This window comes from Danio aesculapii, chromosome 14 (genome assembly GCF_903798145.1).
Source record: "Danio aesculapii chromosome 14, fDanAes4.1, whole genome shotgun sequence".
NCBI lineage: Eukaryota > Metazoa > Chordata > Actinopteri > Cypriniformes > Danionidae > Danio > Danio aesculapii.
The window spans coordinates 43,725,105-43,750,965 of record NC_079448.1 but is presented as its reverse complement, the minus strand read 5'-3'; the positions used below and the strand labels follow the sequence as shown (position 1 = coordinate 43,750,965).

At 32.9% G+C, this 25,861-nt stretch overlaps 1 protein-coding gene and 1 long non-coding RNA gene across 3 annotated transcripts in view; both read left to right on the top strand.

Annotated features, from left to right (window-relative positions):
* Positions 1–16,941, top strand: part of fgfrl1b (fibroblast growth factor receptor like 1b) — an 82,174-nt gene extending 65,233 nt beyond the window's left edge. The window contains exons 4-7 of the mRNA XM_056472304.1: positions 5,947–6,039; positions 8,008–8,286; positions 11,820–12,173; positions 14,727–16,941. Coding sequence (XP_056328279.1) covers positions 5,947–6,039; positions 8,008–8,286; positions 11,820–12,173; positions 14,727–15,106 — 1,106 coding nt within the window. The 3' untranslated portion in view covers positions 15,107–16,941. The remainder of the gene's footprint in view (positions 1–5,946; positions 6,040–8,007; positions 8,287–11,819; positions 12,174–14,726) is intronic.
* Positions 16,942–20,597: 3,656 nt separating this feature from the next.
* LOC130240890 (uncharacterized) lies at positions 20,598–25,856 on the top strand. 2 transcript variants are annotated; one of them, XR_008838809.1, is made up of 9 exons: positions 20,598–20,810; positions 20,962–20,994; positions 21,505–21,537; positions 22,353–22,409; positions 22,989–23,021; positions 23,111–23,134; positions 24,549–24,677; positions 24,763–24,830; positions 24,983–25,856. It is a non-coding gene; the product is annotated as an uncharacterized LOC130240890 (long non-coding RNA). The 2 variants fall into 2 exon arrangements; XR_008838808.1 differs by having other exon boundaries at positions 22,989–23,134.
* The last annotated feature ends 5 nt before the right edge of the window (positions 25,857–25,861 follow it).

Below are 25,861 nucleotides of genomic sequence, written 5' to 3'. Positions count from 1 at the left end.
CTGGATGTGTGTGTTGAGCATGCGAGGCCTGGGCTCTGCACATGGGGATTAGCTGAGACAAAGATGTGGTGCTTCTCTACACAGCAGCTACACACACAGTCTCAGGACAGCATAAACTATAGAAAAGCAGTTTTGAAGACTTTCCTGACTAAAGAAACCTCACCAAACGATCATTGTCATGTTCGGTTTTATAGAAATGTAGGGTCTGAACTAAAGCTGCCTTTATTTTGCACATGTGAATTGGTTTTGTGCATGCATGCAAATTATTATTACTTTTATTATTATTATTATTATTATTATTATTATTATTATTATTATTATTATTATTATTATTATTATTATTGTCAATATAATTATTGTCATTATTAATATTATTGCTATTATTATTATTATTATTATTAAATTAATGTTATTATTTTATAATAATAATAATAATAATAATAATTATTATTATTATTATTATTATTATTATTATTATTATTATTATTATTATTATTATTATATTTGATTCTCACCAATAATTATTGATTTGATTTATTGATTTATTATTTATTGATTATTGAATTATTGATTTTCTTTGGGGGGGTATCAAAGATTATTATTATTATTATTATTATTATTATTATTATTATTATTATTATTATTATAGTCAATATACATATTATTATTATTATTAGTAGTAGTAGTAGTAGTAGTTTATTATTAGTAGTTTTTTTTATTATTATTAGTAGTAGTAGTAGTAGTATATTCACATATATTTACATCATACACATGTGTTAATATATATATATATATATATATATATATATATATATATATATATATATATATATATATATATATATATATATGACATTTACTTTTTTGATCACCAGCCACTGTGGCTAGTAGTTTTCCAACATTACTAGCCACTCGCCATTTTCACTAGCCACAATTTTATTGTTGGGAAAATATATTTTGTACTCATAAATATGACTTTGACCTGCTAAAATTACTTGATTTAGATTTTGCGTTATCTCCACATGCCTCCTCATTCATTTCACTTTTTGTGTGTCGTGTATGAGCTCAATAATCAAGAGCAAATGGGTCATGGTTTCATAGTATTACAATCAGTTTTTATTTCACATCATTTTCAGAGCTCAAAATGAAGGATTTAAAAAATTTTATCTCTGACCACAACAAACATAAACAATTAATTATTTCTTAGCCACAAATTTTAAATGTTTCAGAACAAGCTAAAAATAGCTGTATACTATACTTTTTATTTAACAAAACATATGCACAGTAATCTGTCCTGGCTAAAGGTCCCAGATCACCAGTTAACTACACAAAAAGGGGGAGTTAATCTCCCATTAAAGCAACGTTATTGTAAAAAATGACAATTAAACCATATTAACCCAAAGAAAGCAGGTAAAAAACAAACCGTGTGATAATGAAAGGATGATCACACACACGGTTAACGTTAGACCCATTAATAATCTGTTTAAAGAATGGTTTAAGTGAAAGCAACTGGCGCTGCTAACAATAAGTCAACTCTGGAAATCTTGAAAGCAGCAAGACTGTGGATGCATGTTCATAACTTTTTGTCTAGTCTATTTGAAAGAGAACCGATCGCATCAGTTGTGTTTCTAGACACAGTTGCTTCACGAAAAGAAATGGGAGCGTGCACGCGTTATAAACAGTCAGCTGTTAGCGAGTAATTATCCTCTCATTTGGTATTCACCTGCTTTGCTCGCGCGAAGTTGCGAACGCAATTATTTTTTGTCAGTCGTGTTGCTTCTCAATTCGAAGATCGCCTTTGCATGCTTATTGGACCATCCTTATTGTCGAACCCTGCTTTTAAGAATTATTATCTGGGAAAATAATTGTCAACCAGCCAAAGTGGCCAGTGAGAGTGTCTGTCTTACCCGCCACTGCTAAAATCTACCCGCATTTGGCGGGTGTTAATGTAAAGCCCTGTATATATATATATATATATATATATATATATATATATATATATATATATATATATATATATATATATATATATATATATTTATATACTTTAGTTATTGTTAAAAGTATTATTGCATATTTTGTAAATAAATAAATAATATTAATAATATTTCTAAAATCAAATGATACTTAAAAAATATTCCTTCCTCAATCAATATTTTCTACCTCAATTACACTCTAAAAAATGCTGTGTTGTTATAACCCAACATTAGGCCAAATATGGGCAAACCCAACATCGCTATTTTTTTTAATGGTTGTGTTTGTCCATATTTTGGCCATTTATTTGACCCTTTAGCAATTTACAGTGTACATATTTTAAAACATTTAAACCACCAACTACTGCATGGTCTTTGGTGTTTAAATTCTATCACGGAGGGCGATCAAATTTGCTTTCACTTTTTCTCCTTAAGTCAAGGACTAGCTGTATCAGACTCTAAACTATAAGCTATGAAAAGCATTCAGAGGCCACTTATTGCGCAGTTTCGTCACCTACCCATTTGTTGACGTGGGATCGCCCAAAATAAGTAATCCCGTGTACATAAAGATGCTGTGCTCAGTTTATGTGGATTCAGTGAACTGAGAGGCTTCTCTGTGCATTCCTGTGAACCAAGCCAGAGAACTTCATCCCAAACAAAGCAGCTCTCAGCTCGGTCTGCACAGTTTAGGTTAAAGTCAGTTAATTGGTTTCCTGTCCTGGGTTAAGTCAACACGCCGTTGCATCTTGAACAGTGTGGAAACCGGAGAGAAGAAACAATATAGCAGTGTTTGCTCACCCCCAATGCACAAACCCTACTAAAATAATATGTCTTTTTGACTCGGTTATCATTCCTAAGGAGATCTGAAACGTCACCAGTCCTGAAACAAAACACACACCTCACAGTCCACTGATCTCCAAGCAAAACTGTCTGTTTTTGTCAGGGCACATTTTTGGGAGGACTTGATGGCTCTCAAAGCACTACAAATAAATCTCAGCAAGTGTCGGCCTTTGCGTTGACCCACTCATTCAACATGATTTACATGACAGCATTTGCTGACGTTAACAGTGGATATGAAGATGAAAGAGCTCGTATTGCTGGAGAAACATCTGACTGATGATTTATTGACCAATATCTGAACTAACCTTTAAACTGTGCCTGAAACTATGAGGTATTTTGGATTGACATGTAAGACTGCGGTGCTTAAGGAAGATTTTAGTGGATTCACTTGTGCTTTAAAAACATAAACACTTTCTTATTGAATTAAAGGTATGGATACTATAAAACAAGGTGACTTTTAAATTGCCTCATGAGTTGTGAAAGATTTACCTGCACATCGGTTGTTAGAAAGTCTTTTTATGTAAGAAAGTTTTGTTTATATGCAAAATGCTGAAGTAAGTTATTCTTTTCTGAGATATTTCTTGTTGTTGTCTTTGATTGTTAACCAATTGGATCAAATGTCTTTTCATATTGACGTTTGATTAAAATCTACTTTGTTAGAAAGTTTGGCAAGCAGAAAGTTCACCACCGCGGAATGAACCGCCAACTATTCTGGCATATGTTTTTCACAGCCCTTCCAGCCATAACCCAGTACCGAAAACACTCAAACACACTCATTCACAAACACTCATACACTATGGCCAATTTAGTTTATTCAATTCACCTATAGTGCATGTCTGGACAGTGGGACACTGGACCACCAGCAAGAAACCCACACTAATACAGGGAGAACATGCAAACTCCACACAGAAACGCCAACTGGCCCAGCCGGCACTTGAACCAACGACCTTCTTGCTGTGAGGCGACAGTGCAAACCACTGAGCCACCGTGCCACCCTTAATCATTTTAATTACAAATGAAAAACATTCTTTTTTTTTTCGGCTTAGTCCCTTTATTAATCAGGGGTTGCCACAGTGGAATGAACCGCCAACTTATCAAGCATTTGTTTTACACAGCGGATGTGCTTCCAGCCGAAACCCATCACTAAGAAACACCCATACACTCTTGCATTCACACACATACGCTATGGTCAATTTAGCTTATTCAATTCACCTATAGCACATGTCTTTGGACTGTGGGGGAAACAGGAGCACCCAGAGGAACACGGGGAGAACATGTAAACTCCACTCAGAAAGGCCAACTTACCCAGCCAGGGCTCTAGCGATCTTCTTGTTGTGAGGCGATCATGCTACCCACTGCGCCACCGTGTCGACCAATGCAAAACATATAGTATCAATTACTATATTATATTGTTTATTAATTGTTCTAGAAATGCGGGTACATTGTGTGTCTCCAGCATAAACTTTCAATGATTACCGTAGTACCAATCATTACCTTCAGGCAAAATCATTATGAAACAAGTACTGTATATACAGTTGAAATCAGAATAATTAGCTTTGAATTTTTTTCTTTTTAAAATATTTCCCAAATGATGTTAAACAGGGCAAGGAAATTTTCACATTATGTCTGATAATATTTTATCTTCTGGAGAAAGTCCTATTTGTTTTATTTCGGCTAGAATAAGAGCAGTTCTTAATTTTTTTAAATCCATTTTAGGGTCGAAACTATTAGCCCCTTTAAGCTGTATTTTTTTTTCGATAGTCTACAGAACAAACCATCATTATACAATAGCTTGCCTAATTACCCTAACCTGCCTAGTTAACCTAATTAACCAAGTTATGCTTTTGCATGTCACTTTAAGCTGTATGGATGTGTCTTGAAAAATATCTAGTCAAATATAATTTACTGTCATCATGGCAAAGATAAAATAAATCAGTAATTAGAAATCAGTTATTAAAACTATTATGTTTAGAAATGTGTTGAAAAAAATCTTCTCCCTGTTAAACAGAAATTGGGGAAAAAATAACAGGGGGCTAATAATTTAGGAGGGCTAATAATTCTCACTTCAGCTGTATAAATATCTAGCATTTATCAAGTTGTCATGTTTGAATGTGTATTTAGGGACATTTTGTCTTGAAAAGAATTCTCAACATATCTATTTTGACCATCTCTGTCTCCTGAATCTTACATTAAGCCTAAGTTATCATTAAATAAGTTTAATCTTCCTCTTTTTGTGTGTTAACTCTACGAAGTTAAAAACGCTTTAACATGAAACATCTGTTTTGTAGATTATTTGGGTTTTCAGTAATAAAAAATAAAATTTTTGTCTGTTTCTACGTTCTGGTCAACTCTGTTACATTAGTTATAAAAAAGCATGACAATCTGGAAAGTACTGATAGAAATATCATGTGACTTGCTCCAAGTGAAGTCACTTCCTCTGGTGGAAAACTCTGAAAGGCATTAAGGCAGTATTCTTCTCTCATTCATTTGTGCAAAATATTTAGGAGACACTAATAGATTAATCATACAGTATATCAACTCTGTTATTGCGGTATATTTGTGAATTTCCCATTCACCTTTTAAAAACATTAATACAGTATAATGAAAATACATAAACATCTGATTTAGACATGCCAAAACAAAAAATGTCAAATCTGTTATTGTTAACTCTGTTAATAGTTTAAAGAGTTTACCAAAAATTAAACAACAATTAGTAACACAATCAAATGTTCCCTATCATGTTTAAGCCTTTAAGTAATGGTTAAGTAATGGTAAAGTAAATGTTTCTGCAATTATGGAATGAGTCTGTTATATAGTGCAAGGATAGTGATATATTTTGTTTACATGAGGCATATGTTTGTAAATATACTCAAACGCCACCATGAATACAACAATCTTAATAGTTTTAAAGGCATTATAACACTTAAATAGCCATAATTACTAACACTATTTTGAAATGTCCATGATAACAACATTATGTGTCCACTATCACTGTATATATTGAATTATTGAATATCAGCACGTCTAATCAAAAGTTAAAATGCTCCTGTGACCACATCTTCATGTTATAAAGTGATTTACTGATCAGTGTTTGATTGTGTATTTAACTTGATCTCTTTGGGTTGTGTTTCAGATGATGCAGCTGTGCCACAGAACCAGCCTTCTCTAGACGCAGCAGAGCCCAATGCAGATCTGAGTCCACAGGACCCGACCAGAGAGCCGTGGGGTAAATAAATAAAATACAGCCTAATCATTTTTCATCTGTATTATTGAACACACAAGCTCATCAGCAGGGGCCCAGAATGCTTCTAAAATACTTCATTTAATCACTGAGATGTTGACTACTTAATATAGGACTGGGTTTTTCAATTTTTAAAAGTGGTCGATTCATTTATTTCATGTAATAGCAAAATACTCCATGAATCTGTAATAGAGAGGTGGGCTCTTTTTTAAAGAGGATGGATTATGTCCTTTTTACAAGATGTTAAATAAGTCTCTGATGTCCCTAGAGTGTGTGTGTGTGTGTGTGTGTGTTCAAAATACTTCACAAATGTATTTGTATAACTCTTTGAAACTGCCCCTTTTAGGCTTTGATATCAAAATGTTGCCATTTTGGTGACTGTCGCTTTAAATTCTAATGAGGTGGTGCTCTTTTCAAAAGAGGGTGGAGCTACAAATGCCTATGTGTCAGCATAGAGACAGATTCAAAACAGGAGTAACGTTATTTCTGTGAAAAACTGAAAATGTGAAAAAAAGTGTCTCTGAAGAAGGCAGTCTATGGAGACTACAGTGTTCATTTGTGCTTCCTAAAACTCCACATTTACATTCCTCTTAGTCTTCAGCTGGTGAAAAATCTAATATCGGATGACTGCTTCTCACTCAGGGCTGTTTATCCTAATGAGAAAGAGATTGTCACTAGTGGGCGGGGCTTTCTCCCTCAATCAAAGTGTTTCTGCAGACTGTATTAATCAAGTGTGATTAAAAAATATAGAATGAATTCATTTTTACAATTAGAGGCTGGATATATTTACTGCTGCACCACAAAAAATGTGCTTAATTCACTCATTAAAGTGATTTTTCCATAATAAGTCTCCTTTAATATACACATGCATCTGTTCACTCATTAGAAATATCAATAGCACTCCCAGTAGGTGAGTTTTGATTAGTTTTTTTTACGCCAATATTAGATGTCAATTTGACATCAAGGATGTTTACATGCATTGTAGGGATAGAAAATCCAGTTTGTATTGAAGCTTTCAGATGAATAAACCTTTTCTTATATTATAATATTTTGAGTGGTTATTTTGGTGGTGAAAAGGGCATCAATGTGTATGACAGAGGGACCTCAAGGTTTTGACCAATCTTTTGACATGTTTTTAATGCCATTTTGATATCAATTTGCCTGCAGGGTTAGTACTATATTCATATTTACTGAATCAAATTAATAAGTTAATCAAGATTCAAAACTAGAATTTAATCGAATCAAGAGCTTGTGAATTAGAATTGAATCAGGGCCTGTGAATGGACACCTATAGCTGTACTAACAGCATATGAGCAATTCCATGCAAATGTCAACCTTGCCATGAAAAAAATCAAGTTTTCACCAAAATAGTGAAACCCTTTCTACGTTTTTGTGTAGGCTTGTATTTTACAGTACTGTAAAAATACTCAAAATTGTCTCTGTCAATGTTTTTAAACAATTATATTTGATTTACCAAAGCCGCACAAGTGCCAATTTCACATCTGTCACATAACAAAGCTTTTTCTTCATAAATGCAAAAATCTAAAATAAAATAACATCAATCATTTTTGTTCAATGGAGAACCAACTCTCATTCTTTTGATTAGCACTGTTTCTTTTGGGTTATGCAGTTTAATTCACAGCATTTCTACAATGTTGTATACTGTAAACTCACTAACTTTTTTGGTCACATCCATAACGCATCTTTATTCTCCTCATTTAAAATCTAAAATATGTTTACAGATTGACATTTGTCTGATCCTATAACTGTGTGGTTAGTTGTTTTTAGGAAATATAAACTGATGTTTTATTATAATATTAACATATACTTATTTATGAGAATTTATGAATTGAGTTTTTACTGAAAATGCCACGTCCATATTGCTGGAATTGCACATATTTTGTTTTCCAGCTGTGTTGTGAATATACTGTAAATGTTTTACTCTGTCTGCAGTGAAGCCGCGTTTCAGTCAGCCCACAAAGATGCGCAGGCGAGTGTTGGAGCAGCCGGTCGGCAGCTCGGTGCGTCTCAAATGTCTGGCCAGTGGAAACCCGACACCAGTCATTACATGGTGGAAAGACCAGAGCCTGCTGGACAATCCCCAGCAGAGCAAACGGCCACAGTGGACACTGACACTGAAGAACCTTCAGCCGCAGGACAGTGCAAAATACACCTGTCACGTCTCCAATGCAGCCGGACACATCAATGCCACATACAAAGTGGATGTCATTGGTGAGTTGTGGAAGCCAAAGTGGGTGGATAGCAGTGGAAAATATCCATAATGTAATTTTGACCCTACCAAACTAATTTATGATGCTTTCTTTAAAAATCTGTTTGCAACATTACTAATAATTCACAGAAGAAAAACTTTCATATAAGCGTTTACACTTGTTTGATATTTTATGTTAATATATTCATACATGTTTGCTTGAGCATATACATTTTTTATTAATAATTTATCAATAAATTAAACTTTACATATAACAAACATTTTTGTTGTTTTCTTAATATGATACATGTATTTCAAATACGTATTTTAAATACAAAATTTTATTTTGCTATTTGAGAATGGGTTTATGAAAATGGGTTAATATTTTATATCAAAATACTTTAGTGTATCGTGTTTTTGTATTTTTAAAATACTGTAAAATACTTTGTAAGAGGTCTACATGATGACTTAAATAAAGGCCTTGAATAGTTTTCTCAGTTATTTGCCAAGGCTTGAAATCAGACTAGAAAATTGTTAAATATTGAACACGTTAATCAATGCTTGGAGTATGGATGGAAATTATGCATCACATAAAAAGAAAGCAACAGACAAATAAACGGGGGTAAATTCAGGAGCAGGTCAAAATCAGACAGGAAAATAAGACAAACAACACTAAAAGTCCTACAGTGGTGATACCTGCAATACTTCATTAGCTGTTTCTAATGCCAGTATCTGATCTGCAGGTTCTCTTTATACACTGAAAAAAAATATTCAAAGATGATTCCTTGGATTTACTCAATTTTTTTTACGTTAAGTGGTTGTAAACAATTTATTTGGGCTGAATTTAAACAAACAAATTAAGTTGAACATTGCTCAATTTAATTTGTTTGTTTAAATTCAACACAAATAAATTGTTTGCAACAGTTTTGCATGCAACACTTTTTTCCAGTGTAGTTAATTACAAACGTTGACATAGTTAATCAGTATGAGACAAAATATTAAATAATACAGTCTACTGGTCAAAACCAGTATTTTAAAATACATTTCAATGTATTTTTGCCTATCCCTGTTCTTAATAAAAGTGTTTGCGCTGTTTCAAATAATTAAATATAATAAATTTAAAATTTGCATTTTAAGGTCAAAATTATTAGCCTCTTTAAGCTCTAGATTTTTTCGATAGTCTACAGAACAATCCATCGTTACACAATAACTTGCCTAATTACCCTATCCTGCCTAGTTAACCTAATTAACCTAGTTAAGCCTTTAAATGTCACTTTAAGCTGTATAGAAGTGTCTTGAAAAATATCAAGTCAAATATTATTTACTGTCATCATGGCAAAGATAAAATAAATCAGTTATTAGAAATGAGTTATTAAAACTATTATGTTTAGAAATGTGTTGAAAAAAATCTCTCCGTTTAACAGAAATTGGGGAAAAAATAAATGGGGGGGCTAATAATTCAGGGGGGCTAATATTTCTGACCTCAACTGTACGTCATAATTCTACTAGATTACGGATATGTATATTACCGTTCCTAGCCAATAGATTCTCTCAGTCTGTTATTGTTCAGGGCTGGTACGCTTGCCGATTTATAGTAATTTATAGTTAATCACAAACGTTGACACAGTTAATCAGTATGAGACAAAAATATGAAATAATACAGTCTACTGGTCAAAACCCCCCAAATGTTTTGAGATATTGTGTTTTATACAGTTTTGAAGAAAAAAAAAAAAACATGATTTATGGAAATTGAAAATGTTAGTAGGACTTTCTCTATAAAGTTTGTACAAAATCTATACTAAATTCAAAGAGCATAAAACTTTATGACATTTACATTTACATTTAGTCATTTAGCAGACGCTTTTATCCAAAGCGACTTACAAATGAGGACAAGGAAGCAATTCACACAACTATAAGAGCAGCAGTGAACAAGTGCTATAGACAAGTTTCAGGTGTGTAAAGTCTAATGAATAATGAATAAAACTTTATGAAATTTTTATGAATACCTCCTCATGTACAGCAGTAGCGGTGAATGAGTTGGCAGAGAAGCTGACTTAAACTTGCTCAGAGAAACTCATTGTGGTCAATCATTGTTTACCACACCAAATCAGTTTAATGATGAAGAAATTGATCGAATATGCCTATTGATAGGAGGTTTGTGAAGAATTGTCATGCTTCCTCATAAAAGTATTTTGTAGTATTTTAAAAATACAAAATACAGTATTTTATCTTGATACTTGTTGTGGCAGTGTATTTTGATACACGTAAAATTGAGGTTTTTGGTATTTTATTTTAAAATACATTTCAATTTAATTTTGCCTATCCCTGTTCTTAATAAAAGTGTTTGTGTTGTTTCAAATAATTAAATATAATAAAAGCAAATATTTAACATCTTATAATATATTAGCCTCTTGCTTGATATTTTGTTGCAGATACAAGTAGCTTATATATTCTGCACATATACAAAAATCATGAATATATTTGCAATAAAATATAGACATGTTCTTGATTTTGAAATGTATTTTGTACTATATGTATGTATTATATATTATGTACTATATTATATTATATGTACTAAATATCAAATCCATATCATTATTGTATGACTTTTCAGGATGTGTCACTATTGTTTGCATATGTATGTTATAAGTGATAGATGCAATTATGTTCCGGGGTATTTGTAAAATGCTATTTTTAATGCAGGCACACTTATGTTGCATTTCTATACTGTAAGTCAGAATTATTAGCCCCCCTTCAATTTTTTTTTCTTTTTTAAATATTTCCCAAATGATGTTGAACAGAGCAAGGAATTTTTCACAGTATGTCTAATACAATTTTTCTCCTGGAGAAAGTCTTATTTGTTTTATTTTAGCTAGAATAAAAGCAGTTTTAAATTTTTAAGAAGCATTTTAAGGTCAAAATTATGAGCCTCTTTAAGCTCTAGATTTTTTCGATAGTCTACAGAACAAACCATCATTACACAATAACTTGCCTAATTACCCTAACCTGCCTACTTAACCTAATTAACCTATTTAAGCCTTTAAATGTCACTTGAAAAAATATCTAGTCAAATATTATTTACTGTCATCATGGCAAAGAAGAACGTCGAAATATTGATAAACTAGTGTAGCGTTAGTACTCTGGCTGCCTAGTTTGTGGATGAACATTGTGTACGCAATAAAAGTTCAAAGGTGGCTTTAGTTGTATCCATCGTGCTTGCTGTGAAACCCTTCCAGTGGGGAGTTTATTGAGGTACAGCAGGTAACTTAACAAAACTGGACAATTATACAAATACAATATATATGCAATTTTTATTGAAAAGAATAGTTCAGATATGATCCAATGTGGTTGCCAGAACAGGAGAATATGATATCATGAAACATGTGCCAGACTTAAACTTATGTCATGCATTAACACCTCAACTCAACACCTCACTACTAATGCCTTGTTTCTGACCACTGTTTCTGTTTATCATTACACCACACTCAGTTCCAAATGTGCAGAATGACTGAACATTCAAACTGCTTCATGCTTCAATCTGTTTTGTTCTCCACAGAGCGCACAAACTCCAAACCCATCCTGACCGGCACTCATCCCATCAACACGACAGTGGAGTTTGGAGGAACGGCCTCTTTCCAGTGTAAAGTCCACAGTGACGTGAAGCCAGTGATACAGTGGCTGAAGCGGGTTGATCCGGGCACAGAAGACCGCTATAACTCCACACTGGAGGTTGGAGGACAGCATTATGTGGTGTTGCCCACTGGAGACGTGTGGTCCAGGCCGGACGGGTCATATCTCAACAAGCTCGCCATCGTGAAGGCCCGAGACGAGGATGCCGGGATGTATATCTGTCTGGGGGCAAATACCATGGGCTACAGCGTCCGCAGCGCCTACCTGACCGTTCTCTCTGGTCAGTTAATGTGGTTTTTATATCCAATAACTAATACTGTAGTGTAAAGGCTGCTTGAAATTGGAAAAAACTGAGGATGTAATATTTAGTTTGGTAACACTATTTAAACGGTGCCAATTATCAAATAGTATTTTTTAAAGTGCAATCCTTTTTTGGCTCAATGGTTTAGAACAGAGATACCAAAACTAGATTTGCCCACAATGCTCAAAGTTGGCCCATGCATGATAACCTTTGATTTGGCCCACCATCCCATAGGGCAGTGTTTCTCAACTATGTTCCTGGAGGACCACCAGCTCTGCACATTTTCAATGTCCCCTTACCAAACACACCTTATTCAGATCATCAGCTCAGTCGCAGAGACTGAAAAGAGTGTGACAGAAAAAGGAAACATCCAAAACATGCAGTGTTGGTGCTCCTTTAGGAACGTGGTTGAGAAACACTGCCACAGGGAGAATGCTGAGTAGGGGTTGGGGATTGCTTTTAATAGACATTGTAATTTCTAATTGAATGTAACCTACTGTTTGTGTTATTGCTGAGCTAAAAAAAAAGCTAACCTAAATTAAATGTATAAATTAAATGTTCAGAGTTTTAAAAATGTACATACTGTCACACGATAAATAGATGACTATGCACAAGACTTTGGCTAGCAAATCAATGCAAAAGGATGTGCAGCTTGACTAGTGTGTGCAGCAACGAACTCCATTGTGGTCCAAATAGAATTGTTTGTTTTTATTCTAATATGTTCATTAAAAATGTAAAAAAATGTATTAGTTAATACAATTAGTGTATTTATTATTTTTTTTATATTATTACAAAGATTAGGGAAAAAAACATGGTGACTTTAATATAATTGTTAGATTTAACTTCGGCCCACAGCCTTCAATCGTGTTTAGTCTTTTTAGCCCTTCATAAGGAAAGGTTTGGGCACCACTGGTTTAGAGCAATCTTGAAAATTTTGACTTTTTACACAAAATAACAAACATAAACATTGAATGAACATAAAATAAATTAAGATACATTTACACAAATCTATTTACACTTACATTTTTTAAGCACACTGTTTTTAACCAATTTATTATGACTATAAAAAAATATTTTTATGATGATGTTGTTTGGCTCACTTATAAATAAATATATATATATATATATATATATATATATATATATATATATATATATATATATATATATATATATATATATATATATATATATATATATATATATATATATATATTAGAATAGAGTATATAAATATTGTAATAATAATATTACTGCACTATAAAAATATAAACATTGAGTAATACATTTTACTGCAGAATTATAGTACTAATATAATTTATTTTCAAATTTTATACTATATACAGTTGAAGTCGGAATTATTAGCCCCCCTTTGATTTTAATTTTTTTAAATTTTTTAAATATTTCCCAAATTATGTGTAACAGAGCAAGAAATTTTCACAATATGTCTGATAATATTTTTTCTTCTGGAGAAAGTCTTATTTGTTTTATTTCGGCTGGAATAAAAGCAGTTTTTAATTTTTTAAGCACCATTTAAGGACAAAATTATTCTTGTCAATAACATTCATATGCACATTAATTTAATTTAATTAACTAAATAATAAAAAGTGTACTACACATACCCGTCAACCCTCTTAATTTTCCAGGATTCTCTCGTATTTTACAATTAAACTCCGCAATCGTCCAGTTACAGTATTTTCCTTTATTTCTCCCGTATTTTTAATCTTTGTGGCAATAAACATCATCAAAGAGCAGATCCTAGATATATGCATATATACTGCCGAACCACCAGGGCACGCCCCTTGCTCTTAAATGTAAAGGGCTGTTGAAGATGATTATGCTTTTAAATTATTTAGGCTTAAAAACACTTCAAAATTAAAATAAAAATGGCCTTATTATCTTCTCTTCCATTACAGCCATGCATCGCTGCTCCTCCCATGCAAATCTCAAATCAGTCAATTCAAGTAGCGGTGCATGACTATCAGATGCTCTCCATAGGGATAAAGAGTTGCTGTTTAACAAACGAGAGGGTATTCCTTATTTTCACATGCCAATGTTAACAGGTATGGTACTACAACTCACCCTTAAAGGTCCCATGAAATTAAAATAAAATATTTTAGATGCTAGTTTCAGTCTGTTAGTTTTAAGGATATCTATAAGCTAGTGTGCTCCACAACAGTGACAAAATTCACCTTTAGAAAATATAAAATTGATATAAACATCCTTTGCAGTTTATCACTTCCACCTAAATGGATCAACTTTTTTTACTTACTTTTACATACTTCAGTTTCTCATCATATCTTGACCAATCAAATGCTCTCTAGTATCTGACATGCCCCGCCCCGCCCCCTTCAAGACGCTTTTTATTTGCTTTTCATTTGAGCTCAACAACTCTCACTAGCAGAGCTGTGATAAAAACAAAAGGGGAGGAGCTACTCTATGCCCCACCCTCTCTATATGCACTTTTCAAAGCACTTCACGGGACCTTTAATCAATCGTTTAATCAAAACGATATATCATGTTTATTTGCAGATCCCAAGGTGGAAAAGGATGTGATTCCCCGCCACATCAGTCCTGGTTTACCCTGGCCACTGATCATTGGTATCCCAGCTGTTGCCCTGCTTATCGTGGGCACCATTGTGCTCTGGTTGTGCCATAGTCGAAGACGCCAAAGCGCTTTACCACCCCGACCCACGACCTACAGAGACCACCACATATCCGACAAAGAGCCCAGTTCACCAAACACCACTAACCCTGACCTGCCTAGCCAAAGACTAATGGCAATGGGGCCTGCAACTCTCAGCGGCCCACCAAAGATTTACACCAAAGTCTACACAGACATGCACACTCACACACACACACATGCACACATGGAGGGAAAAGTGCACCAGCATTTCCATTACCAGTGTTAAACGGTTGCCATCAGGTGATCGATGCTGCTGCCTCTTGTTTTATTGAGCTAAGGACCACAACCGTACTGTAGGACTGCAGGAAAAATGAACCCGATAGCAGTTCTGATGGACCTCGAAATGTCTCAGGTCAAAGAAAAGTGGACTTCGGGTTTTCCGGGTCTTTTAGAGTTCAAAAATCAAAGCGTGCGCGAACAGTCCAAGACTAATAGTCGAAGGTTTTTCGCTACTCCAAAGCCAAGCATCACACAGGAAGAGCAGTGTGGAGATGTTTTATAGATATATATTCAGAGAAACTGTGATATTTTTGTACGGTGGGTCTGTTTACAATGTGTTCTGGACAGCTAATTTGCAAAGATGTGGTGTTTTGTTTTGGTTCCTTTGTTTTGAGGCGTGTATTTGTGAAGAAATTATGCAAGGAAATGTCAGGGAAGCTAGATGGATGACGAAATGGAAATGAGGTAAAGGTTTCTGTTGTATTACCATTAAAAGGTACTTTGTGTCTTTGTGTATTCAGCTCAACTTTATGATAATTGCAGTATTATGTAACGTACCCATTCTGTCTCAATGCAATCTTACTGTTATTAATTATTACAATCCAGGACTGTTTTATTTCATTGTGGTTTGTAGAGTTGTAAACAAAGCTCCCTTACAAAAAAAAGCAACCCAGGCTCATTCTGAATACGTACCCCGTATACATTTCTGGAGAGAGCAAAATACGACCCAGGAGCTATGTTTTTTGCAGTTTTTGTTTTCACGAATCCACCAGAGGCCACTGTGTACACTTTTTGAGATCTCAAATTTCTCTTGCGAATGCCATTCGTGCCTGCTCTTCTCACGTAAAACCACTAGATGTCACTGTTGACTAGCTTACTGACTGACTAACCAACTGATCGATCCCCCCACCCACCCCCTTCTCTAAACCCAGCCAATTGTATTTTGAAAAGCACCTATTGACCTGCCCACCACCTTCCCTAAACACAACCAACAATGTTTTGAAAAGCAGAAATAGAAAAGCCCCCTGATTCTTTCCATGTTTTCAGATCTTACCACATTCTCACCCTGTTGTTTACTTGTTTATTTTATTTTTTTGTCTTACCTGCTTTCTGGAACCGTTCTTCACCGGACTCGAACCTCATCGTCGCGGTCAACTCCGCTCTGCATCTCAAGTCTGCCGACATACGTTTCGAGATACCAGACAAAATGATAACAATGGGAAAGCCGTACACATGAAGCCAAGCGGTCATCTGGTTAGCGAGAAAAGGAACGGCGTTTGTTTGAAAGATGAAATGCAGCCATGCGTAGCTCTGGCAACATAATTTGCAATCTCCAAAAATGTAGCTACATAGGGCTACGTTTTCAGAATGAGCCTGTTGAAACCAAGAAGTACATGTTCATTGTATACTGAAAAGCATACTGTTTCTGTACTATTTAAGGCTAAACTGTCACAATTTGTAGTTTATAAAATCATCTGTAAGATTTGCCGCAGTAAACTTTGAGTTCACAATTATCTGTTTTTCAGTTGAACTGCAAGTGTAGCCTACTTTATTAGTATTTATAATTTATGGAATTAAATAGCCTACAAAAGCAGACTGAAAGTCACACTTGAATAAACTTCTTTTTTTGTAAGGAAACACAGCATTACTGTTTGATAATAATATATTTTTAAGATTCCGTTCAGGTCTTCAGAAACCCCTCATGAGCCGATATATGAAATCTATAAATGTGACAACATGTTTATTTGAGATACTGCATGCTGCGATATTTACTTTGGTGCTCATGTAAGTGTACTTTAATAATATTTTTATAAGAAATAAATAATTGTCTATTTTCCCCCAGTTCGCGTCGGTTTGAGTGTGTATTTTCGGCGGGATTTGGATGTTGCTTATTGACTCTCGGCGGCCTCCGTCCTTCCCTCACACGGCCTCAGAAACACTGTTAGTTCAACAGGCGGAGGAATGCAATGAGAAAATCAAGTTATTCTTTTCGACACCAGGAAAGTAGGGAAATATTCCCAGCAGGATTTGATGGGTATTAATATTGGGGTAGGGTTACAAAGAAAGGACTGCAGTTCATGTGGCTGTTTCCTCTGCTTTCCCCGTGGATGACAAAGGCAAGAAAAACTATGCCAAACATAAACGGACTAGAGGTGAGCGCTTATTATGAACTTTTACACGAACAAAGAAAAGGTTTACACGGTTTAAGAGTAATGAATCAGTCGTGTGGACGGACAGACTGTCAGCGCCTTCGGTGATATTAGTGGTAAGAAAAGGTTAGGTCGCCATCTAGAGGCCAGAGTAGGTGTTACAAAACGGCGTGCAAACTTCTGTTGTAGAGTTGAGTAGCTTTATTACATTTGTAAAATTGAGAGCTATATATGCTCTTTTTATTATAATTTTAGTTTATTTTACATTTTAGTTTAGATAAATTAAAAATACTGTTTAAAGAAACACTGTTGTGCTTGACAAAAACAGTAATATAATAGACCATTTCAGTGTGGTCATGTCATTGGCTCATAAACATTTCCTGTTGTTTGTCAAACTGTTTCATAACTGTAACAAGAGGCAATTTAATTATAATTTAACATTAAAATGTTGCTGTAGCATTATTGACAACATTATGTGTATCTTTTTGGATTCTCAGAAGCTATGGAAATTTAAAGTGTAAGTCAGGAAAATATGTTAGGACCATTGTAATTGTTTACCTGCCTCAAAATGGTCTAAATGGGACATTCTACCAGAAACGTACATGATCTGTCCCAAAAAAAAAAACATAAATACAGTGAGTAAAACGTATTTCATCCCAGTGATTTGTTCTGTAAAGGAGTTTGTCAGTCATTTGGTTCTCAGATTTGTTTTCTTTATTAAAAACACTTGAAAAATTTACAAACCCGGTCATTGTCCTTGTCCTCAGCCCAATTGAACCTACAGATTTAACAGTTTTGTTATGCTAAAACTGTTATTTAGAATAAAAAAACTTCATAAATATCAAGTTTAAGTTGTTTTAATTCACATCAATTGATTAAAAACATGCTTAAAAAATTAAATGCATGCAATACACGTTTAAGGCTATGACTCAAAATTAAGATCATTTGATGGAGAAGCAGACAGTGACCAAGGATGCGTTCGTTCATTGAATTGTATAATTTTATGCTTGTTTTTGTATGTTTTTTTGAGGATGACAAGCTTGTCAGGCCCTGTCACATTTTTTTATAAGTGAAAATGTACGTTTCTGGTTGAATGTCCCGTATATATGTTCTTTTATTACAATTTTAGTTTATTTTACATTTTTAATTTAAATAAATAAAAAAACACGTAAATAATACTGTTGTGTTGACAAAAACAGTAATATAATGAAGTATTATTTGAATGTAATGTACAGTGTTCAGCATATATGAGAACACCCCCCCCCCCCACTAATCTCTCATTTTCAATTCATATTTTCTATTGGATACTTTAGAAAATTATATTTGTGCATGCATATACATTAGAAATCTGGAGCCAAATCTGGAGCAAATGTAACAAAATAACTTATGATAACGGTCCAAACACTAGTACAGCCAAATTTATAGGTTATAGAAAAATCTTAAATAAAATTTAATAAAGAGCAAAAATCAAGAGAAACTAAAAATATTTACAATTTTGTTGAAATGTTGTAGTTTAATTTTTTTATTTGCAATATTTTGCTTGAATTTAATTGTATTTCCTTTCAATTTCTAGATATGTTTGGTGACTAAAATATTATTTTTAATAAATAAATCTGTTTAATCTGTTTTGTTTAAATGCACCAAAATGGATTATCCATATTCACTGAAAAACTGATACAAATATTCATTTTCAAAATGGGGTGTATTCGTATATGCTGAGCACTGTATGTATGTATATTTGTGAATATGCTTTCAAATTGTATTTCTTCCTGTTACTCGAAGTCTTCATTAATATTTCAGGGTTCCCACACTTTTTGAAAGTGCTTTAAAGTACTTGAATTTAAAACATTTGTTTTCAAGGCCTGGAAGGTACTTAAACGTAAACAAAGGTCCTTAAAGGTGCTTAAATTAAGTTAGTTTCTGTTTTTATTTTAACAATTGTACTCAATTGTCAAATACAGAGTGGAAAAAAAACAAATAAAAAATGTACTACTGTGGGGCAGCACTGTGGCTCAGTGATTAGCACTGTCACCTCACAAAAATAAGGTCGCTGGTTAGAGCCCCGGTTGAGTCAGTTGGTGTTTCTGTGTGGAGTTTGCATGTACTCCCCATTCTGGATAAGTTGGCGGTTTATTCCGCTGTGGTGCCCCCTGATGAATAAAGGTACTAACCTTTAAGAAAATGAATGAATGAATTTACTATAGTACAATAACAGTCAAATAATTCAGATTTTATCAATATTTCAGAAACCGCATTTGAATATCTCCACTTTAGATTTACTTTAACTTTTATTACATTTCTTTGAACATGGCTTTTTAAAATGGTCAAACTTCTTAAAAAATACTTTTTAACATAAATATTAAGTGTAAGTGAATTGAAAGTGAATTGTCCATCATTGACCAGCATATGTTGCACCAAGGACTTTGGATGGCACTTCATAGTGGTCAACATACTTGAGTACACCCCATTTTAAAAGTGAATATTTTTGTCCATTTCTCAATGAATATAGGCAATGTATTTAACATATATATTTATTAAAATAATATTTTAGTCACCAAACATATTCAGAAATTGAAAGATAAAACAATTAAACTAAAGCAAAATATTGCGAAATAAATTACAACCTACAAAATTTCAACAAAAACATTCAGTGTTTTTGCTTCTCTTGATTCTTCCTCTTTTTAGATTTTTCTATAACATATAAATTAGGGTGTACTAGTTTTTGGACTGTTAGACAAGCTCCAGATTTGGCTTCGGTACTGACTAATCTAATGTATATGCACAAATATAATATTCTAAAGCTTCCTATTAAAAATATGAGTTTAAAAGATAGATTTGTGAGTGGTGTACTTGTATATGCTGAGCACTGGATGCTGGGGTATGAATAACAAAGGTGCTTGATTTAAAATTAATAGTGCTTTAAATAGTCATGTGTGTGTGTGTGTGTGTGTAAATATAGTTCTGTAAAAATAAGCATGTGAAATGCTTTCAGAGTCAGATCTTCTATATATTTGTTTTTTTTCTTTGGCCTTTAGAAAGAGACAAGAACAGAGAGTCTCAAATGCTTTGACGTATTCTTGAAAATACGCAGCAGTCAGAGGAATGAAGAGGAGTAAGTTGAACATTTAAAATAGTTTGTGTCGTATAATTGAAAATGAGGAAATAGAAACATCTTATTTTGAGTCTGCAGTTTCTGTTTGTGTGGTCATCTACTATCTCTTCCTCTTATGTCTAAAAATAAAATAAAGAAAAAACATTAAAGTATGACACAATAAAGTTTTCATACAAAACACTCCTACTTGTTGTGGGTTCGCTCTGTCAAAGTGACCATTTGAAAGCATTTCATGTAAGAGTATTGGATGTATTTGTTGTTGTTGTTGTTGTTGTTGTTATATGGTATGAAATAGTGTTGCATACATATGTTTATTTCTGCCTGATGCTGCTGCTAAAAGTCATGTGATTCTTTGAAAATGTTCATCTAACATGAAGTGAGAAAGGAGGAGTTCACTGGACATCAACGCTCAAATCTGAAATATGTCGTTTTACTTTTGAGCTTCTTCTGTAAGTACCATTTCATGTGTTCGATAAGAGGATTTACTTAATATGTTGTATGAAATATCATATGCGTACTTGTTATAAATATACATTGTTATGACTGTGAAATAACAAAAGTGCATGATCATATTTTATTTATCAAACATTTCTTTTTCAGGCTCTTAGACCAAAGGCAATAATCACAGCTCAGGTAATTCAATTCTAAATATTTAATTAAAATTTCTTTCTTTCTTTCTTTCTTTCTTTCTTTCTTCCTTTCTTTCTTTCTTTATGTGTTTATGTATTTATTTTTGTTTTTCTTTTCTTTCTTATGTGTTTATGTATTTATATTTGTTTATTTCTTTTTCTTTTTTTCTTTCTCTTTTCTTTTTTTCACCCTTTAGATGTCAAGCTGGTATTATTTATCATCTATCTTTGATTATGCAAGAATAATATAGTATTTTTGCTATTATATTAAGATTACTAGTCAAAAGTTTGAAAACAATCTTTTTTGTTACAAGAAGCAAATTAATCAATTAGCTTGAATTACAATAGGCATGATCATTTATTTTTCTTTTCTTTTTTTTTTTACCGGTCAAAAGTTTGGAAACAGTCATATGTTTAGATGTTACAAGAATCAAATAAATTTGATAATCTAACCTAAATTACAAAAACGCATTAAAATTATTATTTTTTAATAAATCAAACATTTCATTTTCAGGCTCTCAGGCCTAAGGCAATAATCGCAGCTCAGGTGAGGAAAATTTAAATATAATTTTTTTTCTTTCTTTCTTTCTCTCTTTATTTATTTCTCTTTTCTTTTTTTACCCTTTAGATGTCAACCTGGTTTTATTTACCATCTATCTTTGATTTATATCAGAATAAAACAGTATTTTTGCAGTTATATGAGTTATAGTTATTTCTTCATGTTAGAAGAAGCAAATTAATTTAATTAACTAACTACAAAAAGGAATATTGCGAAATAAATTTAATAAAACTGCTTCTGCTTGAAAATGTTTGGAAAAATAAATTCATGTGTTAAAATCTGTTGTTATTTTTGAGTTTACGCTGATATGAAGATGTTTTGTAGATTCATGATGAAATGTATTTGTGTCTGAATAAAAGAAAAAAGGAAAGAAAAAAGCATAAAGATATTTTTTTGATGATGATAATAATAATGATCGCAGCTAGCCCAAGGAAAATGTACATTTTGTTTTTTTATGGGGATTTTGTTTGAAATAGGAAGGAGATGCTTTATTTTACCCTCTTTAGATGTTAAGCAGATAGAATTTTTCATTTGTCTTTGATTATGTGTAAATGTAGTATTTTCATGTGTAATCAGTAATGTTCAAAACTTAGAAAACCAAGTTTTTTAATGTTTTAAAAGATGTCCGACTGCATTTATTTGATCAACAATACAATAAAACCAGTAATTCTATAAAATATTATTTACATTTTAAATAGCTGTTTTCTATGTGAACATATTTTAGTGTTGTTGGTAAATGTAGTTTAATCCTGCAGAATTTTCAACATCTTAATTTCATTATATTTTCATCATTACCTCTTTAGTGCCTTCGGTGTCACACCAGCCTTCCGTAATATGCTGATCTGCAGCTCAAAAACCAGGTAATTATTATTTATGCATTATTTCTTTTACATTATATTATTTCAAACTACTAAAATGTCATTAAAGTCACTTGGTTAAATTGCAGAGCTGAGTTTTCAACATAAAAAGTCGACAGAGCAAAAATTTACACACAACCATAAATAAACGAAAAACACTGTTGAATCACAAAGTGAATACAAAATACAGAAAGTGTTAATTAACAGATATTTTTACAGTGTGTTTGATATAATAATAACCATTATTAATGATTCAGCCGTGCCAATAATAGTTGATTATAACAGCAAATCAGCATATTAGTGTATTACTGAATAGAGGTAGCATATTACTGTAGTTTGTGCTGTATTGTGAAACATTACAAATGTTAATGTTTTAAACTTTTGACCACTTTTGTAATGACACTTTTTTCCAGTTTGAAACGTTATCATATCTTATGTGGGGGTTTTTTAATTCGATGAGAGATGGAATAGCGTTTACACACTGGTTTGAAAGATACGTTGTTGTGATTATGTAAAAGACATAATAGTAAATACTGTGCATGTGAAAATACACTCTTATGAAACAAAATGTTTACTTTTCAGGCTTTCAGGCTGAAGGTAATAATCACGTTCCAGGTAAGGAAGAATAAAACTGTACAATTATCTTATAAAAATGCCTGTCTGCCTGTCTGCCTATTTATCTTGACAGACCTGATGTGTTATAGATGCGGAGATGTGTTGTGAGCCAGGTAGGATGTGTTTTATTTTATTTTATTACTTTCAGATGTCTTACATTTATTATATTTTAGATACCGTTGATGTGTGTAATAATAATTGTAGAAATAGTTTAGTTTGTGCATGTATGGTATGTCAGGTTTGCAAACAGTAGCTGTTTGTTTGTTTGTTCAGCTCTCTAAGGCTTAAACAGTAATATTGTAAACTATTATTTACATTTAAAATAACAATATGTAGTTTATTCTTGCTTTGATTCAGGAATGAGCATCATTCATCAATGCCTTCGGTGTCACATGATTCTTAAAATATCTGTCTAATATGTAGAGTTGATGCTCAAGCAACTATTAATGATGATAAAAGTCATGCTGTTTCATGCCAGTAATACTATAATATTAATATTATTATTCAAAATGTTTAAATGTTTTTGTTTTTTTATTCTATTATTCATCAATCACATTAAATTGGTAAAACTTGACAGCAAAGACATATAATATGTGACCCTAAACCAGAAAACCAGTCAGAAGTCATTGCCTAAAAGCTGAATTAATAAGCTTTCCATTGATGTATACTTTGTGAAGTTAGGACAATATTTGGCTAAAACTATTTACAAATCTGGAATCTGAGAATTCAAGAAATTGTTATTTGAATTTAAAAAATTTAATTTGTACAAAGTGAGTTCTTAGCCGGGCGACACAGTGGCTCATTGGTTAGCACTGTTGCCTCACAGCAAGAAGATCGCTGGATCAGTTGGGATTTTTGTGTGGAGTTTGCATGTTTTCCCTGTGTTTCTAAGACATGCGGTATAGGTGAAATGAATAAACTAAATTGGCCATAGTGTATGTGTGTGATTGAGTGTGTATGGGTGTTTCCCAGTATTGGGTTGCAGCTGGAAGGGCATCCGCTGTGTAAAACATATGTTGGATAAGTTCATTACGCTGTGTTGATCTCTGAGGAATAAAGGGACTAAGCTGAAGGAAAATGATTGAATGAAGTTCTTAGCCATGTATTTTACTAATCAAAGTTTTGATCAGTTATTATAGGAAATTGACAAAATATCTTCATGGAACTTGATCTTTACTTGGCTTAAAAGAGAAAATAAATTATTTTGATGCATATTACATATTTTTGGCACAAATATGCCCAATCAACATATGACGATACAGTAAGAAGGTTTTTTGGTGCAGGGTCACAGACATTTCAAACAGACATTGTTGTTTTCACAAGCATTCAATAGCATTAATAACTGATCATAACAGCAACATATTACATTTTACTTGTATTTAAAAATATTTAAAAATCTTTGTTGTTAATCTTTTGACCACTATTGTATTAAGACTAACTTTGCATGTCTGTAAATTCATAATTTCAAACCTTTGTTTGTTTGTTTGTTTGTTTGTTTGTTTGTTTGTTTGTTTTTTTATGTCTCAGGTTACTGTCATGGAAATATTCATATTCCTGTCATCACAATCCTCTGTATAGCCTTACTGCTTTCTATTGCTGTAAATGTGTACTTCATTTGCATGCAGATATTTAGAGAGCAGTGCCAGACCTTTTATAGTAAGTAACTCATATCTGTTATTAATCACATTAAAAGAAACAGCATTACCAATAAATATCACACACATTTCTCTCTTTCTGTCAGACAATTATATTGACGTTTGCTTCAGCGGTAACGCAACAAGCGAGCCTGAGGAATCGGATACAGAACAGGTACAGTTTTATTAACATCAAAGATCTTCATGTGATTGACTGAATATGAGATATGGAGCATTACAAAATATTCCATATGCTTTCAGAATGCATATTTATGCTTTACCTTAAAACGTCAAACTTAAGAACAATTATAATGTGTTTACTTATAGGATCAAGCTGACATGCAGTACTCCACAGTTAATATTTCCACTAAAAATGAGGGGTGTGAGGTCCAGTCCAAAGAGATCGGGGTAGACTGTGTGTATTCTGCTGTCAAACACTCTGGGAAGGCGTGATCAGCACTTTTATATAAAATTAAATTTTAAAAAAATCCAGCAGCATAATGTTTATTTCACAGCTCGGAGCTGGATAAAGCTGCATTTGGCCATTTTTCACACCCACAGACTAATAATAATGTCTGATCTTTTCTCCTACAGGTATGCTGATAAAAATGATTTACTGACAATGCTGCAAACAGTTTATATGAGCTGAATTTAAACAAAGAATTAAGTTGAAAATCACTACATTTCATTTGTTTGTTTAAATTTAGCTTATATAAATTGTTTGCAACAATTTGCAATGAATCAATTTTTCAGTATAGGAGAAATTATCAGACATTATTATTAGTCTGTGGGTGTGAAAACATGGTCAAATGCAACTTTATCAAGCTCAGTGGCTTCGAGGTGTGAAATAAACAATATCAGAATCAGAAAGAGCTTTATTGCCAGGTATGTTCACGCATAAGAGGAATTTGTTTTCGTGACAGAGCTTCTACAGTATAACAGGATAACAGAGACAGGACAAAAAACAGATAATAAATATATATTTTTAAAAATACAAGTAAGTAGTGAATGCAAATATACAAATTGACAAGTGTATGTAGGTGTTTATTACTATATACAATGTTATATGTGCAGCTGTTATGTGCAAATTGGCATGTAAAGTGTGTTGTTAAATAAGTGTATATGTGTATAAAAGTTTCACTATGAAACCTAACCCTAACCACTTACCTTTAAAAAAAATTGTAAATCCAATGAATCATTATTTTT